Source organism: Sorex fumeus, unplaced genomic scaffold (genome assembly GCF_029834395.1).
Source record: "Sorex fumeus unplaced genomic scaffold, SorFum_2.1 ptg000043l, whole genome shotgun sequence".
Taxonomy (NCBI): Eukaryota; Metazoa; Chordata; class Mammalia; order Eulipotyphla; family Soricidae; genus Sorex; species Sorex fumeus.
Genome location: NW_026606100.1, coordinates 28,826,484 through 28,845,370, shown reverse-complemented (window position 1 = coordinate 28,845,370; position 18,887 = coordinate 28,826,484). Strand labels below are relative to the sequence as shown.

The 18,887-nt window shown below is 46.2% G+C and overlaps 1 protein-coding gene across 1 annotated transcript in view; it reads left to right on the top strand.

Moving 5' to 3' along the window:
• Positions 1 to 13,975: 13,975 nt before the first annotated feature.
• GOT1 (glutamic-oxaloacetic transaminase 1) overlaps positions 13,976 to 18,887 on the top strand; it is a 33,346-nt gene continuing 28,434 nt past the window's right edge. Inside the window, exon 1 of the mRNA XM_056120937.1 lies at positions 13,976 to 14,207. Coding sequence (XP_055976912.1) covers positions 14,090 to 14,207 — 118 coding nt within the window. The 5' untranslated portion in view covers positions 13,976 to 14,089. The remainder of the gene's footprint in view (positions 14,208 to 18,887) is intronic.

Genomic DNA, 18,887 nt, shown 5'->3' with positions numbered 1-18,887 from the left:
CAGGCACCTTGGTGACACTGACATCACCTTGACTGGGGGTCACTAAACACCTTCATAGAAGATGGTGAGCTGGATGCAATGGAGAGTCCAGTCCAAAGGAAGACAATGGCTGCTGTCCAAATGACCAATATATGGAATACTTGGTAGAACAAAGAAGGGAGGGAAGGAAGAGGATGAAGAATGGAGGGCTCATAAGTCCTTCTTCGAGCCCAGCTAAACACATATAGGAGGAACTGGACACCTGGCTCAGCGCATGTGCTAACCATGAGCTGGAAACACTGCCTGCGGGGCCAGGGGGTGAAAGAGCACACACCTTGCATGTGTGAGGCCCTGGGTTCAAGCCTGGCCCCAGCATCTATGTCTGGATACAAGCCCCCACACCACAACAAAGTGTGAAGAATTCCCGCCCCAAACAAGAAGGATAAACAAACAAAACCCCAAAGCATGCCAAGCCTCCCAGCTTCCTGCCAGCAGAGGCCTGACAGGTTTGTGGGTCTCTGCTCCTGACTTTCCTTTGGGGTTCATTTCACTTCCTTCCACCTGCTACTGCCTGATCCTCCAGGGAGAACCAGAGGCTCCGACTCTGGACTTCCTTGTTTCCATGCATCGTTTATGTTCTTGGTTCAGTTCTCATCCAGAGAAGACTCTGCGGCTCAGTTCAGGCCCCCTGCTCTGCCAGTCCTTAGGTGATACCCCCTCACCTACGGCAGGCGGGCCTGTCCTCTTTGTCCCCAGTTTTCCTCTCATCCTTATTGATTTATTTAATATAAAAATAATGAACATGGAAATCAATACTTTTGATTCTGTCAGTATTTTTAATTTAATTTAGTTTTTGCACTTTTGGGGTCACATGTGGTGATGCACAGGGATTACTCCTGGCTCTGCACTGAGGAATTACTCCTGCCGGTGCTCGGGGGACTATATGGGATGCTGGGAATCGAACCCGGGTCAGCCTGGGTACGCGCTGTGCTATTGCTCCAGCCCCTGTCAGTATTTTTTAAAAAATTAACTTCATCAAGATCTACAACGCTCTTCCATATCTCACTTGCTTCATGTTTCTGAACTGAATCACAAAGAGAAAAACATGGGTATCTGCATATTATAGATTTTTTGAAAATCAACATTGTTTGGTCTTTTTATCTTTTGTTGTAAAAGAGCTATCAGTAATAATAAATTAAAGATACTATTTTTAATAAATTTAAAAAAACATTGGGTACCAAAATGGATCTATGATTTGTCTGTGGAAAATGTAAGCTCTAAGAAATGTTGCTGGGATGGGGAGGTCTTAGAAGTGGAATGCCGGCCACATCGGAGGGCACAAGCTCAAGTGAGGGGGAAGGAACCGGCTGGCTACATGCTTCTAGGTGCCTCTCCCATACAGGTCTCTAACTCTCACCAGGGCCATCATTTTAGTCCTTTTTCTTACATGATACTCTCGTTATCTGTTTTCTCTGTAGGTTAGAGAGTACATTGTCTTTTTGTTTGCCACATTGTCCTGACACCAATGCAGTGCCTATCAGGATGTCAGTAAATGCCAATCAAATGCATGTACACACCAACGTGTCCTGAGAAAAGCCGCCGAGGTGGTATGTTGGCAGACTAACATTCAAAAAAGAAAAAAAAAAGGTTGGGGGTGGAGTGATGGTACAGCAGGAAAGGTGCTTGCCTTGCACACAGCCGGTCTGGGTTTGATCCCAGGCACTGTCTACGGTTCACCAACCCCTGCCAGGAGTGAGTCCTGAATACAGAGCCAGGATTAAGGATTAAGCCCTGAGCACTGCCAGGTGTGGTTCATACCACTGCCTTCTGCTATCCTGTACCCATCCCCTCTCTTTTCTCCTTGCCCCCCAAAAAAGTTATTTTTTTTCTTTTTTGGGTTACACCTAGCGATGCTCAGGAATTACTCCTGGTGGTGCTGGGGGGACCATATGGGATGCCAGGGATCAAACCTGCAAGGCAAACGCCCTACCCACTGTGCTATCGCTCCAGCCGCTGGAAAAAGGTTCTTAAGCTGTACACCCAATTTAGCTGCAAAAGGAAGATTTCTGTTCAGAGTAGTTCAAAAACGGTGACACTTCTGCCTCATTCGCAGGAAGCCCCGACTCTGCCATTTCTGCAGTAGGTAGCTGCTCTGATTTGAACTTGAAACCATTGTGTGGCAATGAACACGATGTCAGACGGCAATTACAGCATCATGCCAGGAACGAAGACCTCCCAGGGATTATAAAATGTGGCAAACCAGACATTCATTACAACTGTTTTCAGGGACCAAAATGGTAGCATGGGGCTTGAAGAACTTGCCTGGCCTGGGCTCAATCCTCAGCACTGCTTCTGGTCACCTGAGACCTGCCAAAATGGATCCCTGAGCACAGAGTCAGGAGTAATCCGTGAGCACTGTTGGGTGGAGCCCCTAAACACAACAGAACAAAATCAGTACTTTTCCGCATGCCCCCAGTCCAGGTTTAATTCCCAGTACTGCTTGGTTCCCTCAGCATCATGGGTGTAGCCCTGGAGCCCTCCGCACCTCCAGGGTGGCCCAAATATCCCCAACACTGCAGGGGCTGAGCAGACCACAGCCTCAGGCTCTTGCACGGAATCGCCTGTGGGCGGCCAAGAACTGTTGGTGGCCCCCAGCCCCAGATCATTCTTGTATTGGGAAGTGATTTTACAATGGTTGCTCTGTGTCATGTCAGCTCTCAACAGCAGGATACTGCATGACTCTTTAGGAGGAATGAACTTTGGAAAGTTTAAATCTCTACCTCGGGAGTGCTTTGGAGAACTATTTTCCACTGTTGTTGTTAGAAACTGCCTCAATTTTGTGTTCGTGAGAAGATTCTTTCAAACCTGTTTTGTGATGGGACCTCCCACGGGTGGTGTTCAGGAGGCCAGGGGCGATTCTGTGGGATTCTCTGCCCGTCTGGCCAGGGGGTTTTTGAGGCCTGGTATGTTATGTTGCTTAGGCCTGGCGATGGAGGTAACCCCGAGTTTCACCCAGCGATGCTCAGGAGACTACACGGTGGAGGGAATTTAACTGCAGTCAGTCACTTACAAGGCACACACTTTAACCCCTGGACACTCTCTCTGGTCTTCAAAATAGTTATTTTTGCGATAATATTTTGATATTTAGGATACAAGTATTACTTTGTTGGAAATACGTCCCTGCTTACTATTTTTCTATTAAGCAATGCTACCTTTGTACCTATACATCTTTGAGGTATCGTATCAATTTCTTTCTTCTTTTTCTCTTTTTTTGGGTCATACCCAGTGATGCTCAGGGGCTACTCCTCGCTCTGCAGTCAGGATTTCTCTTAGTGGTGCTCGGGGGACCATGTGGGATCGAATCTGGGTGGGTTGTGTGGAACGCCCTACCCACTGTACTATTGCTTCAATCCTGTATCAACTTCTTTATCAAACATCCCTAGAGGGGAGATTGTATAGTAAACTGGCATGGAAATTCTCCATTTCCTGATTGATTACTTTATATCCTTAATTCATTTTTTTATCAATATAATGAAGTTGAATACACAACTAATAAGCATGCTCCAAATGTTTTATTCCAAGTCATCCTATTTTATAGTGTTTTATTATCATACAAATCACATTTTTCTTTATGGCTTTTGAGATTGTGACAGGAACTGGTAAGTCTATTATAAACACTATTTCAAAAGTCTCCATCATTTTCTTGATTTTGTTTGTAGCTTAAAATATTAAAATTGTGAGCTGAAGAGATAGCAAAGGGTTAAGTCATCTGCCTTCATGTGGTTGACTCCAGTTCTATTCCAAGCACTGTAGATAATATCCTCAACATCCTCAGGTGTCACTCCTGAGCAGAGTTAGGAGCAGTTTCTGAGTACCATTAGGTATTGCCCCGAAACCAAATAACGTGTTAACTCCTAACTTTTGAGCTTATCTGATGACTTGGTACAAAGAAGCAAAAAAAAAAAAAATTATCTCAAATAAATTTGACCTCCGCACTCCACACCAGGCTGTGGGGCGGGTGCAAGCCCTCCCCACCCCAAGGGATCCAGTCCCAGCAGCCGACCTCCACTACCCAACCGCTGCAATGCTCCAGGCCGCTTTCCGGACACATTATAAGACACTTCCTCCCTGTTTATGCCTCTCGGAGAGCCCAGCAAGCTACCAAGAATACCCCGCCCGCACGGGCAGAGCCTAGCAAGCTCCTTGTGGTGTATTCGATATGCCAAATACAGTAACGACAATAGATCTCATTCTCCTGACCCTGAAAGAGCCTCCAGTCATTGGGAAAAGATGACTAAAATGCTAAAATCTCAGGGCTGGGAGGAATAGAGATGTTACTGGTGCTTGCTTGAGTAATTAGACAACCAATGGGATGACAGTGACACAGTGATAAATTTGACCCAAAAAAAAAAAAAAACAAATAAATTTGATCTAATAATTAACAGTAATGATGGAAAGATGAAGACCTGTGCTTGAAGATGCGCCTTGTTTATAAAAGCACAAGCTCAGAGTTCTATACTGGATCCTGACAGGGCCCCAGAAGCACCAGCTATCAATAGCAAATGCAGGATTCTTCTTTGTGACAGCTTCTTTTACACCCCAGTCCTCCCACATAATAGCGAATTCAAAAGCTATTGTCATCACAATAATGATCAACAATAGGACTCCATGTTCAGTAATGAGCAAGAGGCCAGTGTCCTGGTCCGGAGACGTGGCTCTGGAGCTCAGCAGATGCCAAATAGATCACTGAGGCCCTGGGATCCTTCCCCAGCACTAAAACAAAATCAGTCCTTTTGGAAACAAAGCAACTGTAGATTTAGATTTATAGCAAGTAAATGTGCATTTTAACATGATAGTTTCTTTCATATAAACATAACTATATGTTAAATGCAAATGACTTGTGGAAGCACTTTCTTGAATTGCCTCCTGGGTTTATAGAAAATGTTCTGTAAGTTAGAGAGAGACCAAGGCAACACCTGGATGAGATGAGCCGAGCTTTCATTCCTGGTTCCACCTACCCTGACCACAGAGAGCAAGTCCTGCATGTCTTCCCTTGTTTCCTACCAGTCAACAGTGAAGTTAATTGGGAACCCAGGGACTGACACTGTGGAAGACCATGATTAAGAATAAGTTCTGGTATAAAGTAACAGAATGAGAGACTTACTCCCAAGAATAGTAAAGATGTGTAACAGGAGGATTGCTCCACGGCTTGGAAGCCAGCCGTACATGCTAGGGGAAAAGGCAGCTCAGATAGAGAAGGGACCACCAAGTAAAGGGTGCTTGGAGGGCCTGCTTGGGATGGGAGATGCGTGCTGAAAGTAGACTATAGACCAAACATGATGGCCACTCAATACTTATATTGCAAACCACAACACCCAAAAGGAGAGAGAAAGCAAAAGGGAATGCCCTGCCACAGAGGCGGGGTGGTGGGAGGGCTACTGGGATCATTGGTGGTGGAGAATGGGCACCGGTGGAGGGATGGGTTACTTGATCATTGTATGACTGAAATGTAAGCACAAAAGTTTGTAAGTCTGTATCTGTACCTCACGGTGATTCATTAAAAAAAAAAAAAGAATAAGTTCTGGGGCCAGCGAGATAGCTCAATGGGCTAAGCGCGTGATTTGCATGGCTGAGGCCCAGTTTGAGCCCTGGCACCATATGGTCCACTGTGCACCACCGGAAGTGACCCCTCTTCCATCCCACCTCCAGCACAGATCTAGGAGCAGTTCCTGAGCACCGCCAGGTATGGCCCCCGAGCCAAAGCCCAAACCAACAAAACAAAGAATTTTCGATGAAAATGTTCCAGAGAGCTGCAGTACAAGAACACACATCTACTTCACAATACAATACTGCACACATTGATGAAGATGGTAATATTTATGTTATATGCTTTTTAACCACAATTAAAGATAAAGCAAATTCTACACTATAGCTTTTTTTTAACCAATCAACAGTATTCAAATATCTATTCTGTACCAAATATCTTTTTTTTTTTTTATTTTTTTTTTTTACTTTTTGGCACTGCAAATCGATGAACAACGGGACGACAGTGCTACAGTGCTACTTTTTGGCATTCTGGGTCACACCAGGCAATGCTCAGGGGTTACTCCTGACTCTGCAATCAAGAATTACTCTTGGCAGTGCTTAGGGGACCATATGGGATGTCGGGGATCGAACCCGGGTCAGCCGTGCTCAAGACAAACTCCCTCCACGACGGACTAGCGTTCCAGCCCCGCAAATATCTTGTGGCTATAGTTACCTTGGGGAAGGGGATATAATTGCTGGGACTAGAACACCACCAAATGAGAAGAAAAGGCACAGAGTGTTATGGAATTTAGAACAGAAAAGTAACTCTGCAGGCTTTACAGTGATAGAACTATTTGTTACTTAAATGACTTTCAAAACGCTTTAATATTTATTTCACTAAATCGGCCCTTTTAGTAAATCTAGGAGGCATTCTTTCTGCTTAATTGTTGGGGTAACAAATGTTCAGAGGTTGTATTTTTTTCTTTTTTTTACACACAGACATGGCAGTGAGGCTCCAAATCTATTTTTTTTTTTTTTTGCTTTTTGGGTCACTCCTGGCAATGCACAGGAGTTACTCCTGGCTCTGCACTCCTGGCGGTGCTCAGGGGACCATATGGGATGTTGGGAATCGAACGTGGGTTGGCCGTGTGCAAGGCAAATGCCCTACCCACTGTGCTATCTCTCCAGCCCCGAGGCTCCAAATCTTCTACTCTCACTGCTGACAGGATTCATTCAAATTAATACTGAAGATTTGCCTCCCCCAAATACCTATTAAGGCATAAACTAAATTCTGGGGACACTGCAGTTATGGGTTTGTGAAAATTAGGATTATTATTTCTTTTGTGTCATCCTGCCACTCCCCCACTCTCCTACTAATTTTTAGTGTGAAATAACAGATTGTTGTTTCCTTTCTATTTACTGATGGACAGACCGAAATCATACTGCAGTGGAATAAGGATTAGCAAACGCATTTCCCTGTGTTCAGCAGGCAGCCCTTCCACGAAGGGCAGAGTCATGAAAGACATTCCTGACCCATCATGTCTGACATTTGTCTTTAAAGTCCTAACACATGGCAGGGTTGAGATAAGTCCGATCTGACCCAGGTATGAAAGAGAGGAGAGCAGAATCATGCCAATAACTTCAAATTTAAAAGCAGTTATCAGAACTAAGAACACAGAAGTTACACACAATATTAACACACGCACACATCCTGAGAATGCAGCTGATTGACTGCTACATACGTGTGTAGCACTACGTGGTGCAGGGGCATTAGGGCTGCTCATACAATACCCCTATCTGATTGTCCGGGGTCAGGCTACTGTTTATCTTTGCCAGACAGAGCCGTATGCTAAGCAAGGGACCCAAATCCTTGCATGTTTTCCCCCAGTGACTTCAAGGTAATACTGGCTCTGACATTCTTTCTACATAATCACCCCAACACTAAGGGAAATACTTTAAAAAAGAAAGAAAGAAAAGAAAAGAAAAAAAAAAGAAAGAAAAGAAAGGAAAGAGAAGAAAAAGAAAAGGAACCACCGATCCTGGTCAAGAACTTCGCCTTTTTGGCAGAGACCTTTGCAAAAAGCAGGGCAGTGCTGCCCTCTACTGCTCGGTGTTGTAAATCCCCGCAGGCAATGTGGAAGATTGTTGCATTGTTTTCGTGTTTTTCTTTTACTATTTTTCCTAATTGAGTCGCTGTGAGTTACAAAGTCATTCATAACTGAGTTTCAGGCATAGGAGGTTCCAACACCCTTCACCACAGTCCATCAAAACCTGTAGTTTCCTTCTAGACCCTACCCAGCATGCCTCCACCAGGTGCTTTGTTTCTTTTTTTCTCTTCCCTTTAGGCATTGTGGTTTACAATACTTTTGCCAGCGGCATATAAATGACACAGAAGAAAACATACGCAGAACTCTCCAGGACATTGAAGCTAGAGACATCTATAAGGAGGCAACACCATTGGCCACGCAAGTGGAAGCAAAGGTAAACAAACGGAAATATGTGAAATTAACTCATTAATTCAACGCACCTCAACACCTCAAAGGAAATGAGGACCTGAATACAAAGACACCTCAAAGAATGGGAGAAATTATTTTCCCATCACTCATCTGATAAAGGGCTACTATCCCAGAAGTATGATGTATTGGTGGAACGGAACAAGAAATAAAAACACCCAACCCCATCAAAACATGGGGAGAAGAGATGAACAGAAGCTTGTCAAAGAAGAAATACAGATGGCCGTGAGGCATATGAAAAAAATGCTCTATATCACAATCATCAGGGAAATACACATCAAAACACCATTTAGATTGCTTTCAAAGGATGCCTTTAGGAGTTTAAGAGAAATGTGTTCTTGGCAACTAACTGACTTTGTTTCCCCCTTGATCTTCTTATCAGCCTTCATCTTGTACCAACAATAGCCCAAGAGGACCCAACAATAACAATACAGAGACCAAACTTGGAGGAAAAATGTTTAAGCTGTTGTTCAAGAAATAAGAGGCTGTATGTGGTATGTTGAGGAAGACATTGAGCAGGGGCAAGTTTTTTTTTACTGACTTCTGACAACCCTTCTTCCATTGTTCAGAGTCTCCTTTGCTTTGCCTAAGGCGTCCATTTCCTTCTTTGTGTTTCTTTGACTGGAGACATTTGTCTGCTGTGTCTGAGAGCAGTGGAATTGTGTTTCTAAAAACCCTCTCTTCTCTTCAGAAAAGATAACAGTCATAAAAGGTTGTTTTTAATATATTGACATTTAACTATTTAAATTGCTATCTTCTTACTTTCAAATTACCGTGATAGTGATATTCTTTAGATCACTACAAAGACTTCTTAGGGAACTCCTAGTACTTCAAAAATTTGTTCTCTGCTATCTTCCCTCATTTTCCCCATGCTCCACCCCATACTACATGTTAAAAACATTTCAGAGACTATGCCTGCAAGAGTTTAGAACTGCTTCAAAGAGTTACCTAACTGCTGTCCTACAGCTCCCCAAGAATGGGATGCAACCTCTACGGCAATAATAAGAATCTCTACCACCATATTAAGAGGTGTGTTTATATCAGACAACACAAAGAAATCTTTTTGTTTTGTTGGTTTGTTTCAAATTATACCTAAGAATAAAAGCACTTTCCACTAATATGGTGCTGAAAGCCAAGATGAAAGCCCTTGCCCATATTAAAGTTAAAGGCTTTGAAAGCCAAGAAAGCAAAAGTGAAAGGTTTATCTCACACACACACACACACACACACACACACACACACACACACACCATGAAGATCCATATATCACCCACATTCTTTTTTTTTTTCTTTTTGGGTCATACCTGGTGATACACAGGGGTTACTCCTGACTCTGCACTCAGGAATTACTCCTTCCGGTGCTCAGGGGACCATACGGGATGCTGGGAATCGAACCCAGGTCATCCATGTGGAAGGCAAATGCCCTATCTGCTGTGCAATCACTCCAGCCCCTGTCACCCACATTCTGAAGGATCTTCTTTCCAATAGTCACCTACCTTTCAAAGACCCAAACACTGTGGCTGAGAAGGCAGCACAAATATCCCTGGAAAAATGATCCAGGAGAAATGAAACAAGCTTGACCACAGAGCCACTGTCAAGTTTCCTTCCTCTGATCACTGAGTCAGCCACAAAGAAGACAGATGATGACAGCGCATGTGTGTTCCTTGTGAAAGTCAAGGCAAGCAGAACCAGATGCAACAGGCTGTGAAGCACTCTAGGACCAGCCAAGGTCAGCCCTCTGCTCAGACATGATGGGGAGAATAAGGCTTATTTCCGTTGACATTTAACTACTTGACTAGGATGCCTTGGACATTGTTAACATTATTGGTATTATCCAAACAGTCCAGTTGGTTCATTCTAAATACATTTTTTTCCACCAATTGTATATTAGAAAAAAAAAAGAATAAAGTCTTTCTTAGACATACCAAGTCATTTACTCAAATGTTCAAAAATCAGGGCCTGGAATGATAATACAGTGGGGAGGGAACTTGCTTTGCACATGCCCAACCTGGGTTCTATCCCTAGAATCCCAGATGGTCTCTCAAGCACCGCCCAGAGTGATCACTGAGTACAGAGCCAGGAATAACCTCTTTTTGGTTTGTTTTTATTTTGGTGCTCCCCCCAGTAAAAACAAACAAACAAACAAACAAATAAACCTACTAGGAGGCAGAACTAGAATTTGACTGCAAAGTCTATGCATTGTCCTACCATGTTGCTCGAGATTCAGTGAACAAACTAGAGAAATATCAAATGCAAATAAAAACACCTGTGATGGTGATGATGACAGCTGTAACAGTTAACACATCGAGTACTTACTAAGTAAGTACTAGGACAATTCAAAACACTTTACATTAAGTAATGTAATTCTCATGGCAACTTTTAGACCTACGAGTATTTCCATATTACAAATGAAGGAGACTGGTGCACAAAAGAAATATACTTCCGGAGGTCATGACTCCAATCACGATGCTATCTTGCTTCTTAGGTAAAGCTCCCAAACTACACAGTATGACAATTTCTAAATGGTGCTCTAGAACCTCATTCTATCCAATAAATAGATCAAACATCAGCAGTTGTGTGTCTTGCTGATATTGCTGTCATACAAACATCTCAACTGCTCTGAAAAAGGTTTTGCCAATGTGGGTGCCTGGTTTAGGAATTAATCTTAGGTTCTGTCCAGCTAGGCCTCCCTGGACAGTCCCATCATGAGATAATAAAACAGCAAGAAACAAGCCCCTGGTCTTATCCATGTGTGCTAGTGAGAGTGGCCCAAGGAATCTTACACAAGGGAGGGAGGAGGCCATTGAGGGGAGCAGCAAGGGGAGCTGGCCCCATCCCAGGCACTCCCAGAAAATAAGCCTGTGAATTTGTGAGGTTGACAGGCAGTTACTTTAACAAAGAGTGGACTCAGTACAGTGAGAGCACAGCACCACCTTAGCAGCCCTTATCTCTCTGTCCACTGCAGAGCAGCTCTGTGACTTTGAACAGGTCTCCTCTTACAGCTCTGGCTTTGAAAGAAACATTTGTTCAGCACACAGCTCAGCTTCTGAAGCAATATACAACCCCAGGTGACAGTCGATGCCCAAACAGAACCTTTCCAAAGCCCTTGCCCTTGAGTGCAAAGTGTAACGAGCAACTCCCCTCTCCTGACTTGCTCCTGAGTTTTGTGAGACCTTATAAGTGGGGACAAGAAATGGTATAAAGAGCAGGTGTGGAGTGGCTCAGCGGTCCATGCAATGCCCACTGATACCCAGACTGACAACCTTTCTCCATCCTGAAGTTTTCATGTTTCTGAGTGTATATTCTAAAAGAATTCAATGATTCTTGTGTGAGTCCAGTACTTCTGTAGAGGAGGGGAAAAAGTCAGAAGGGAAAAGGTAGGAAGGACTCGGATAAATCGTAATGAAGTCAGGAGGCAGAGAGAATAACAGCTCTTCTTTCTTCTGCCCCTTCCTGCCCTTTCTCAAGACACCCACTTTACCTGGCTGCCAGCTTGTCTGGTCAATGTTCTCTGTTAAGAGTCTCTGGCTTAAATTATCCTTTCAGCAGGGAGGCAGTGCTGAGCCTATTCGAATCAAAGTGTTAAAATTAGCAATGGCCTGGGAAGCATTTTGTTTATTTCAAGACTGGCCTTTGCAGGGCTCAAAGACACCAGGGAACTGACTTAAACCTAATCAGCAGGGCCACGGAGATGGCTCAAAGGCATGAGCAGAGCACATACTTTGCATGCGGGAGCCCCGTGTTGGATCCCGAGTGCTGTACAGTCCCATGAACACCCCTGGGAGTGAACTCTGAGGACTGACTGGGAATAAATCCACCCCCGCTCCCCAGCACCGTCAGCACCGTGGCCTGCTGCTGCCAACTCACCCTCAGTCCCCAGGAAAGCAATCTCCAAGATGATTCCTATTCTTAAGGAAGAGTGTCCAAGGCTGGGGTCCCACATGATATTACCCGTCCTTCCCCCATCTATCTAAACTTCAGAAGACATTATGTTCTGATGGCTTGACGAGAAAGGCGATGGTACCATTTGATTTGATCATGGTATGTAGGCTGTGAATAATGATTTATTTGGACTTGGCCAGGGTTATTTTGTCCCTTCAGGGAATGACATAAGAAGTGACCCTGATAGTTTTGGTCAGTGTTGAGAAGATCAGACTTATAAAGCTCTGGGAAGGCTGAGCTATAGAACAGCCTTCTGGTCTCTCCCGGCAGCTACAGACCAGTCCTTTGCCTCTGCTTTTGGAAGCTTGGAAAGTTCACTGTCATTTCACCTTCAGGGCTGAATGTGCTGTCCTGGAGAAGTGTGGGGAATGAAACGCTGCCGGAAGTCACCTTCAGAATAGAAGGTGGCATTTCTGAAAGGCAGCAGAAGGTTGCAGGTGTCACACAAAGTTATTTTGCCTCAATTCTTTTGAGTGGAATATTCAATTTAAGATGTGTTGCATTCTATGAGCAGAGTTTTCTTCATAAACACCAAGAGAACTGATTTCTCTTATCATTGACAGAACACAGGAATTGTGAGACTGGAGTTGGGGGGGGGGGTTAGTTTATCTGGAGGATACATTAAACGCTATTTTAAAAAAATGTTTAATGAATGAACAGGCATCAGGGCTTCGGTTATACCGGTGATATGGGTGAGTGGTATAGCCATATCTCCAAAACACAGATTCAACAAAACTGATCTAAGCTGCAACCATTGAAACTTTGTCATGTGCCTGTCAAATTGACAGACTGTGATAGGTGGGGGTTGGGGCAGGGAGGGAATATGGGAACACTGGTGGAGGGATAGGTGTTGAAATATTATATGCCTAAAACTCAACTATCAAGAACAGTTCTTAATAATAATAATAATAATAAAGCTTACCATGGACAAAGAACTATTGTATATGTACAGTTAACATTTAGGGAGAGCTTGCTAGATGCAACCACGCCTGAATATAAATTCATGTTAGGCTGCATTAACTCACAGAATCCCCACAACCACAGCAGGACACAGCAGGAATCCAGAGCTTAAGTCACTCGCCCAAACCTGCCCAATCTAGGGAGCGGCAGAACCAGAATCTAAACCTTAGTTTGGCATGGGGGCTGGGGACGTTTTCTAAAACGGAAAAATTGCCCACCACTGGGCGCAGAAGCGCTGCAAAGATTTGACCTTAGGGTTACGGAAGGAGGCAACTGCTCTGAGTGAACAGGTGGAGAGGAAAGCATCAGGGGACAGACAGAAAGCAGCAGTAGCAGCCTGGGCCCCAGCCAGCAGACGACAGCAACTTCTCGTGGTGTGCATGCCAGGAGAGCGAGGGGGAAAGGAGGCCTCGCCAGAATCTTAATTACAGCTCCCGCGGGACCAGTGGGGCAAACCCGTCAAACTAAACAGGCGCGGCAGAAGGGGACTTCTGAAAACGGAACCGTGTCCTTCGGGTAGGCTGACTCTCACTGTCTGAGATCAAAGGCAGGCGGGATACCCGCATGTCCAGCAGGGAAGAGGGTCAAAGTCAACGGCGCGGACATCGGTGCTGCACGTCCTGGCCCAGGACAAGTGTCCCGTGCGCGGACGCCGAGGACTTGGCTGCCAGCCTGGGCCAGACCGAGTCACGAACGTACGGGGGCTCTGAGGGGATTAGGAAGGCCGGTCCTCCGGGAGTCCCGGAGCCCAGGTCTAGGAGGCCGCCCCGGGTGCACCTCGGCCGCTGGGCTCCACCCCGCGGCGCTGAAGCCCCAGAGGAGTAAGAGCCCCCGCGATAGGTGCACGACCTGCCAATTACCCCGAGGCCCCGCCCCCGTCCCGGCCGGCGCCCATTGCATTGGTTACATCATTACCGGGGGCGCAGATAAGATCTCCTGATTGGATTGGACAATAGCGCCGCCTCCTCCCGCCCCGCCTGCGTCAGAGGCTCGCGATTGGCTCGCCGCGTTGCCAAGCTCCGGACGCGGCCCGGCCATTGGCGCCCGCGGGCCCGCCCCCGCCAGCTAGGTGAAGGTGAGTGTCTCCTCCAGCCACCTCGGCTAGACCCGAGCGGGCGGCTCCAGGCGCACTTTGCAAGCGGCCCGAGCCGTTCGTGTCCTCTCGAACCATGGCGCCTCCGTCGGTCTTTGCCGAGGTCCCGCAGGCTCCGCCGGTCCTGGTCTTTAAACTGACCGCTGACTTCCGGGAGGACCCGGACCCCCGCAAGGTCAACCTGGGAGTGGGAGGTAAGGATGCGAGGTTTCTGGACTGCGGGGGGCAGCACAGCCTCGGGAGTGGGGCGCGCGCCCGGCCCCGGCGCTGGCCCCTGGCACACAGGCCGGGGCCCTCCCGGAGAGGGGGACCGCGGGGGCGCGGCCGGATCCACGCGGCGTGCTCACCCCGCCCATTTTACAGATGGGCATATCAGCTTTCCCGAAATGCACGCGGGCGCGCGGGGAACAGATGGAGCAGCCAGGACCTCGCAAACCCAGCGTTTCCCATTCCATCACGGGTTCTGTCTACAACATCCTTTGGACTTTTAATAAATGGGACGGCCCCGAGGAGGAGGAAAATAGGAAGATGCGTTAAGCTTGGGGTGGAGAACTTAAGCTTGGGGTGGAGAACTCTCAGCTGCAGGGACCTCTGGTTTGGGCGGGTGAGTATTTGAGCGGACAGGTTTCAGTCTAGTACTAGAACTTATGGGGGGGGGGGACCCGAGGTTCAAATTTTGGCTACTAGGAGCTTCAGATAAACAGATTGTTAAGCACGGGAATAAACCTCTCTCTTTCTCTCTCTCTCTCTCTCTCTCTCTCTCTCTCTCTCTCTCTCTCTCTTTTTTTTTTTGGCTTTTTGGGTCACACCGGGCGATGCACAGGGGTTACTCCTGGCTCTGCACTCGGGAATTACCCCTGGCGCTGTTCAAGGGACCTTATAGGATGCTGGGAAGGGGACCATATGGGATGCTGGGAATCGAACCCGGGTTGTCCGCGTGCAAGGCGGACAAGCCCTACCCGCTGTGCTATTGCTCCAGCCCCAAGGAATAGATCTCTTAAAATGCTTGAGACAGGTCTGGTGCCCAGGGCTGTCACAGATTCCCCGGGGGTGTGCTTGGGAGCAAATGTAAAGTCAAAGGTCTAGGCCTTTTGGAAAGAGGAAATGGAACTGTTTGTAGCAGAGGGCAGGGAAAAGGGGATTGAAGATTAGGGACCCCGCAGTGGGAAAAGTCTTCTGGGAAGAGTATGGGCCAGGGATGAGAAAAATGCTTTTTAAAAGTGATGTAGAGAGGGTAGGAGGATGGGAAAAGTCGGAGACGTAGAAACAGTGCTTCCCACACATCCTTGTCTTCAAGGCTTCCTTCTAGTTTTTGGACTTGCCTTCTGTTTTTTTGGATTGAGTTCAGAATTTCCTCATCTGTCAAGAAGAAGATCTGGACTGACCAACCAGGGAGAAGGAACTGAATTAAGGGCTAAAAGTTCCGTACTAGGGAACAAATATGGAGTCAAAGGTCTAGGTATTTTGGAAAGATGAAATTGAACTGTTTGTAGCAGAGGGTAGGGAAAAGGGGGTTGAAGATTAGGGTCCTTGCAGTGGAAAAAGTGGGAAGAGTTTGGGCCAGGGATGAGAAAAATACCTTTTAAAAGTAATGTTGTGTTGAAGTTGTTGAAGCTGGGTAATAGGTGCATGACAGCCCTTATATTTCTCACATACATCTGCTTACAAATTTCCACAGTAAAGTTCTTTTAAATTTTTATTTGTTTATTTTTGGTTTTTGGTCCATACTTGGCAGTGCTCAGGGGTTTTTCCTGACTCTGCACTCAGGAATTACTCCTTGCAGTACTCTGGGGACCATATGGGATGCCTCTACCCATTGTACTATCTCTCCTGCCCCTAAAGTATTTTTTTAAAGGCCAATAATACTATGTAGCGGGAACATGGGAATTCATGGCATTCAGTAGTGTTGGAAATGGAGTGAAATTGGATTGAACAGGACTGGGTACTATTCAAGCGTGCAATTTCAATCTAAACCAAAACTTCTGAGTATTTTTCGAGACTAAATGTTTTTACTTAGTAATTTCATATTTTCTTGGCTTAGGTATCTTTGAACTCTCTTACAGTATAAATTTATTTGGTGAGAATTAGATTGTATAGTATGCTTAGAGAAGGTCCCTAAGTAGGAGTTCTGTAGTTAGCTGTTGCTGTTGACTTAATGTCTCTTTGGGGTTGCCTAAAAGATGGTGAATATAAACTTTGAGCTCAAGGACAGCAAAATGAGATGTTTCTTGACATTGGTTCAGAAGCCAACTGCTCACGGAGAAAAAAGTATCCTGCCAGCACAGATTGGCTCAGAAACATAGCCTGTGGCTCAAAGGGTCACCTCCCTTGGGATTGTGCTCTTGTCACGTTCTCCAGGAACACGGGAACTTGCTCCTCACCATGAGTAAATGACTTAGGGTTTCATGTCCTTTCGGGTTTTTTTTTTTTTTAATTAGTGAAATACCATGAGGTACAGTTGTAGACTTAAAAACTTTCGTGCTTGGATTTCAGTTTTACCATTATCGAATACCCATCCCTCCACCAGTGCCCATTCTCCACCACCAATGATCCCAGTAGCCCTCCCACTCCCCATCCCATCACCCCTCCACCCCGCCCCGCCTCTGTGGCAGGGCATTCCCTCTCTTTCCTTCAGGGTCTTGTAGTTTGCAATAGAGGTATTGAGTGGCCATTGTATTCGATCTATAGTCTACTTTCAGTACGCATCTCGCATCCTGAGCGAATCCTCCAAACATCCTTTACTTGGTGTTTCCTTCTCTATCTGAGCTGCCTTCTCCCCCAGCATGTGCTGCTGGCTTCCAAGCCGTGGAGCAGACCTTCATGTCCTTTCAAGCTGACTCTGACTTTGACTTTGAGGGTGCTTATGATTACTGCCTTAGAGGCGAGGAAACTGGAGCACAGACTGCAGCAGCCCAGGCCTTGCAGCCAGAGAAGGGAGCACTGGGATTCGAGCTCGAGTCTCTCAGCTCCTAGAATTTGTATGCTTCCTTCTCTCTAGGCCTCTCCAGGTGCCAAAGATGCTAGCCGGGATACTGCAGGGAGAAAGAGCAGGAGGTCTGGGTCCAGCCAGGAGACTTGGGACAACTATTTAATATTTCCGGAACTCGGTCTGCTCAATGAGAAGCTAGGGCTGGATAAACTCTGCAGTCTGCCCTTCTAGTTTATTGGCATGTACATTACATGACTGCAGGGTAGGGTAGTGATGTTATCGGCTTACTAGTTGTGAGGATGGAAGAAATAAATTACATATGAAATGTGACATAAAAACAAAAAGGGCTACAGAATATTATTTTGGTCAGGGGCCACATCCAGCAATGCTCAGGGGCTTCTCCTGGCTCTTCACTCAGGGATCACTCCTGGTGATGCTCAGGGGACCATGTGGGACGCCAGGGATTAAAACTGAGTCTGCCTTATGGAAGGCAAACTCTCTACCTAATGCACTATTGCTCTGACCCCTAGGAATATATTTGATAATCACTGTGACTCACCCTTTTTTGTGCATGGCAAGTGCTACAATAGGGCCTGATTGGAGTGAAATGAAAGGTCTCTTTCCAGTATGTTCCAGCTCTGTGCACATCTCCAAGTACATTCTTTGTGAAGGACATTTCATTAGTCTCTGAGTTAGGGACTCGTGACATTTTTCTCTTCCCCTCCCCCCCCAGCTGCCCTTAGTTAAGGTAAAACCCAGTGGAGATTATTCAGCCCGTGTGCTAGTGACGCTAGATGTGTCGAGAATAATTGTAATCTCATTAGCCAGTTCCTACTTGCAGAGGGTTCCCCCAGAGATTTTCTTCTGCTGTGACTATTCCAGTCATTTCCTTCTAGTTAAAACAGCATCACATTTTCCACCAGGAATGGAAACTTAGAACCAAGTGCCCTTTCAGTTGTCTGTTTTAGTGTCTCAACATTTCAGAGAAGTGGTTTAAAGTAGGGGAGATAATGGATTCAGCCTGATGCAACTCCAGCAAAGAAATTTCTCCACGGATGCCAGTTTATCACATAAGCTTAGTTTCCTTTGATCCCACACTTACTTTAATATTTGTCGCTGTGTTTTGGTGTTGGGGCCAGACCTGGCTATGCTCTGGGCTGACTCCTGGTTCTGCACTCAGGGATCATTCCTGGCGGTACCTAGGGGGAACCAAATGCGATGCTGGGCCTCCAACCCAGGTCAGCTGCATGCAGGGGAATCACTATAGCTGCTGTCTTATCTCTCTGGCTTTTTGTCGTTGCTGATTTTATTTTCATTTTATTTTTCTTTTTGGGTCATACCCAGCAATGCTCAGGGGTTAAGTCCTGGCTCTGCACTCAGGAGTTACTCCTGGTAGTGCTCGGGGGACCATATGGGAAGCCAGGGATCAAACCCAGGTCAGCATGGGCTGCAGATAAGCATGCAGATCCCCCCAGAGGATGGGAGTAGTAGTTACTTGTTAATGTTTGACCTTATGCCTCCATCTCTCTTCTTTAGGGTTGGGAGGCAATTCCATGGGAATGAATCTGGAGCTCAGCCCTGGAGAAGCTGGGCAGCAGGATGGGGGTCGGGTTGGTGTCGGGGGGTATTAGGAGCTACAAATGGACACTTTCTCTTTGGCCCAGACTGTGCTTACAGGCATGTTTCTGGACTTTCTGAGTTGTACAGAGAATGTACATGGATGAGAACAGTGCTCCTGGGTAGGGGGAGAGAGTGCAAAGGGATGGAGCACATGCTCTGCCTGCCAGAGGCCTGGTTTTGATCCCTGGCTGTGTGTACTCCCCCTGGGTCCTGCTGAGAGCACCTCCCGGGCACCGAGCCAGTAGGAACCCTACCTGCTGCACTATCACACGGCCCCTGTTTGTTGTTTTTAATCTGGTCCTTGGTATCTTTGAACCCTTAGTGA